This window comes from Corticium candelabrum, chromosome 21 (assembly GCF_963422355.1).
Source record: "Corticium candelabrum chromosome 21, ooCorCand1.1, whole genome shotgun sequence".
In the NCBI taxonomy this organism is placed as follows: Eukaryota; Metazoa; Porifera; class Homoscleromorpha; order Homosclerophorida; family Plakinidae; genus Corticium; species Corticium candelabrum.
The window spans coordinates 1,851,552-1,856,551 of NC_085105.1; the positions used below are offsets into that span (position 1 = coordinate 1,851,552).

At 41.8% G+C, this 5,000-nt stretch overlaps 1 protein-coding gene across 1 annotated transcript in view; it reads right to left on the minus strand.

Annotated features, from left to right (window-relative positions):
• Positions 1-5,000, minus strand: part of LOC134196751 (transmembrane 9 superfamily member 2-like) — a 20,569-nt gene that overhangs the window by 3,711 nt on the left and 11,858 nt on the right. The window contains exons 8-12 of the mRNA XM_062665971.1: positions 3,589-3,798; positions 3,204-3,309; positions 2,904-3,036; positions 2,200-2,261; positions 2,085-2,142 (exon numbers count right to left, since the gene is read on the minus strand). Coding sequence (XP_062521955.1) covers positions 2,085-2,142; positions 2,200-2,261; positions 2,904-3,036; positions 3,204-3,309; positions 3,589-3,798 — 569 coding nt within the window. The remainder of the gene's footprint in view (positions 1-2,084; positions 2,143-2,199; positions 2,262-2,903; positions 3,037-3,203; positions 3,310-3,588; positions 3,799-5,000) is intronic.

Below are 5,000 nucleotides of genomic sequence, written 5' to 3' on the forward strand. Positions count from 1 at the left end.
ATGGGCTCTTAGACTTTGTGATTTTAGTTCTAATTGTCTTAGACTGTAATAGCGATGATGTGTGAAAATATATGTATTGACAGACAGACAGAAGACAGACAAACAAACAGAAAGACATACATACATACATACGTACATACATACATACATACATACATACATACATACATACATTCTTTTGTTAGAAGGACCCTTAGGGCCCAGGTTACTGCAGACACTACTAAGTACTTGCTACGATACTTTCTATGATACTACAGTATTTCTCGCCCAATTATCCGGTTGGGGCAACCAATTATCCACTTCAGACAACCAATTATCCGGTTGGGGCAACCAATTATCCGACTCAGCCAATCAATTATCCGATTGGGGCAACCAATTATCCGATCTCCCTCTGGCCAGCTGGTACACTTTGCGAATGAAACTCTCACCTTGCATCACTGGTTAGCTGTTCAGAGGTTTGGGTCTCAGTCAAAACTCTCTCTGATGCAGATTGATAGCATCGTGGGAAACGCGATGACAATTAAGCTACAACACATGTGAATGTGAGGATCCAGCTGCAGTGAGCCGCAACTGAACAGCTCTGCTGTCTTTCTCTTCGCATCAGTCTCATTGACTTGAGAGAAAAGACCACTGCACCACCAACACTCTCACCTTCGCGCCCTCATCCAATTCTGAGTGAAACAAATTCACAATCGCCTAGCGATTGACCTGGAGAGTTTAGAGCTACCTAGGCCGTGTTTCCACTAGCTGCACCTTAAACTAGTTTAGCTTAAACACATTTAAAAACTAAACCAGTTCAAGAAAGCGACTGTTTCCACTAGGAACTTGCACATCCGAGATGTACAAAACAAACTGTATTAACGCCTTATTTTGAAGTATTGGGTTGCTCTGTCGCCAAGTCAGAGCAACTGTTGGTTGTCACTGATTCAGCATCTGCTGGTAGGAGTTTGCATAACGATGACCAAGGACACCGTCTTCTCTCTCTCCGTAGCTGCTGATTTCTTTCCCCAAGTTAGCGACCCTTACATCTTCTAGGGCAATCCTATCCCAGTAAAATAGTCAATATTATCCAAAAGAGCGTTGTCAGAAGCCATCTAAAATAGCACGCTGCTAACCACTTCGTTAAACTTAAACCACTGGTTTAGGTTTAAAATATAACTGGTTTAGTGCAGGTGGAAACAGGTCAATTCTTAAACCAGTTTAGCTTAAACCACTTGTTAAACCGGTTTAGGCTCTAGTGGAAACGCGCCCCTAGACTGTAGACGTAACATGTACTTTATTAATGTGTCTTTGAGTAGCGTGGTTGTTAATTCTGCTGAGTTCAACAGTACATATTCTGTCTAATTTTGCTTGCATGTGCAGCTTTACGGTGAGTACGTGTTAGCTAGAAAGCGCGTTGAGGCTTAGAGCACCTGTTAGGTCCTTTAGTGCGTCAGAACACAAATCTAGCAGAAGTTGCCGTCTTGCTGTGACAAGAGTCTGACCCTCGCTGCAACAACTACAACTGCACCATTTCTCTGTGTGGTCATCCGTGCTGGTGGGCGATAATTAATTGCCAGACAATTACTGATGGTTTTCCTCCGCAATTAATTAATAGCAAAAACAAGAATTACCCTGTTTACTGGTGCAGCAGTAGGGCAACAACATCCGTCAGTACGCGCTATTATTCCTCTAACTAGCGCTGCTATATATCTACACTGCTCATAATTAAAACCATGGGCCGGATAATTGGTTGCCCCAATCGGATAATTGATTGGCTGAGTCGGATAACTGGTTGCCCCAACCGGATAATTGCACGGAAAATACTGTAGTATACAATCAAAACACTATCAGCAGTCACTGTTTATACGTCACTTCTTCTTTGCTTCTTGGACAGAACCTGACACTCCGGAGAGAGAGGCAATTGTATGTTAGTTCCTTGCCCAAGGGAACTTATGTATGTGGCCCTCCCGCACTTGAACTCTGACCCAAAGGTCCCGGATGTTGCCAACATCTGACTGCACACTCTAACCAATTGAGCCACATACATACATACATACATACATACATACATACATACGTACATACATACACTGTACACTTACTCTTGTAAATCCTTGCTGATATAAACCCGGCTGGTGAACCCAGAAAAACAAACAATACCTGCCACCACACAAAACTGTGAGCGTAGAACATTCAGCAACATCGAGTCTTTCATACCAGAGATGTGGTCAGGAAAGCACCGCGATTTGCAGGAGACAAGAAGCCAAGTCCTCCAAAAACTATAGAACACGGCATACAATGAGAGTGTTACAACAGAACAATGTGAATGTAAATTAATCTTGTGATAGACAGACAGACAGACAAGCAGACAGACAGACAAACAGACAGACAAAAGACAGAGACAAATAGACAGACAGACAAAGACAGAGACAAATAGACAGACAGACAAACAGAGAGACAGATAGACGGAGAGACAGACAAATAGACAGACAGAGAGAGAGTCAGGCAAACAGGCAAACAAACAAATATACAAACAAACAGAGACAGACAGACAGACAGACAGAGAGATACATATTCATATACAAACAAACAGACTCACAGACAGAGAGACAGATATGCAGACAAACAGATAGACAGACAAATATACAAACAAACAGACAGACAAATGTACATACAAACAGACAGACAGACAGACAGACTCACAGACAAACCAATATGCAGACAAACAGACACAGACAGAGAGACAGACAAACAGACAGACAAAGAGACAGACAAACAAACAGACAAGCACACAGAGAAACAGAAACAGACAGACAAACAAACAAACACACAAACAAACATACAGACACACAGAGATAGTAAGCCAAACAACAAACAAACACAAACAACATTCCCATATCATCATATATGCGATATCTCACATATTGTCACCATAGCTATCATGGCTATCTGGACTCCGCTGCCCAAACACACCGACAGCAACATTCCACAAGACGGCGGACGAAAGACATCCCCATGAACAAGTTTCCATCCAAACTCTTCCTGAACATCTTCCTGCAACACATCAGATCAACTACAACAAACACATTCGTCACTCTAAATCACCACACACTAGAATTAATCTCAGTCAATACATAATACATAATAAATAAATAAATAAATAAATGAAAAGTAAATAGTTAATACATTCTTCATGCAGTAAGATGTACATCATCACTTACGGCAGATTCTTGGTTGTATCTTGCCAGATCTTTGTGTAGTGTTCTCATTAGGATCATTGCCAACATTCCAGAGAGAAAGAGAACGATCACAATGCTGTTCACAATGCTAGGAAATTGTAATACAATAAGTTAATTAATTAGAAAGATGTGAGACAAACAGGCATATAAATGAGAATACAGACAAACAAACAGACAGACAGATAAACAAATAGACAGAGATAGACAAACAAATAAACAGACACACACACAGACAGACAAACAGACATACATACATACATACAAACAGACAAACAAACAAACAGATAGACAAACAGAAAGACAAACAAACAGACAGACAAACAGACAGACAGACAGACAGTCCGACAAATCACACCAAACAACCCACCTAAACCACTGTATCGAAGTGTGTGGCATGGAGTCCAGAATATAATCCCATCTTGTTGACCACGTGTGAGTGTTGTTCTCCACAAACAAAACGGAATATGAGTATCGAATGGTCAACTCCCCACCATCAAGCTTCAACTTCTGAGGATCCAGCAATGAACCCTCCTTGTCAGGCAGACAAGTAAGAGGACCGGTCTTAGCATGTCCAATACTGAAAGCAAAAACACAAAAATAATTAGCAATTTAGTAGCAACTGCAATAGCCACGGTATTCCAGACTGCTTTCTGTACATGATGGGAGGAGAGAAGAAAGCAGTCTGGGGACATCTCTATTGTAAGTGACTCCGGACGAGGCACGACAGCTCAAGTTCAGAAACATCCGCTCCAATCAAACCACCACTCAAACAAATGGCCAATCAGCGCTGTAGGCAATTGGTGACATCAATGAGTACTTTGTAATTACCTCTAAGCGATTCTCAGACGACTCTAGTAGCACAATGGGGTGCAGCCAACACAAATGCGACGTGCTACTTGTTTTACTCCTGATGACATGATAATCGAATGCTTGTCAGACGTTGCCTGATGGTAGAGCCATTGCAGCGGCTGTTCTGACTACTTTGTCTACTATTGGTGTGAAAGTCTTGAAAACCCTTCAACTGCTTGCTAAGTGATTTTAGTACGGAGACGTCGCGACGTTTATGCTTCCTCCCTACCGGATTCAGTAAAGTCACTCGTTTTCTACGTTCTCCTGTTCGTTTGTAGTCAGCTGGCAGTAAGCAGCTTCTGACAATATCCCACGAGCCATCTGGTGCTTGTTATTGTTCCTAATGAATGCGGGTATTATCAATTAAAATGAACATCGCCTATTTCTGAAGTCACTTAGAATAGAGATGTCCCCACACTGCTTTCTTCTCTCCTCCCACTCTTCCCTCCCATCACGTGCAGAAAGCAGTCTTGAATACCGGAACTACAACTGCAACTAATGCTATGGTTGATACCAACTACTGACATCATTTACACTACATGAACAAAGACGAGTGACGAATCCAAGATTTTGTAAAGGAGTTTCTGTTTTAGTGTTACAACTTATTAATATTAACTAATTCATAACAGTTTTAAAGTACAATATGTACACAAGAGAGTCCACTAAGCGCCAAGTTTGGACGCCCAGGCAGTCCACTCGCACATGAGCAACCCTCAAAGACTTATACCAATCTGCTAAAAAAACTTGTGGATGCATTCTGTACAATTTTCGATTCACTGTGTCATGCAGCCATTTCGTTACCAAGCATAGGGTTCTTACTGGGATTTCAGAATAGTGTGGCAGAATGGTATAGTTGCAGTGTACCGTTGTGTGCCCTTGGATACCCAGACCGTTACAGTAAGGTCAAACTACTGAAGCCTTCAGCCCCAA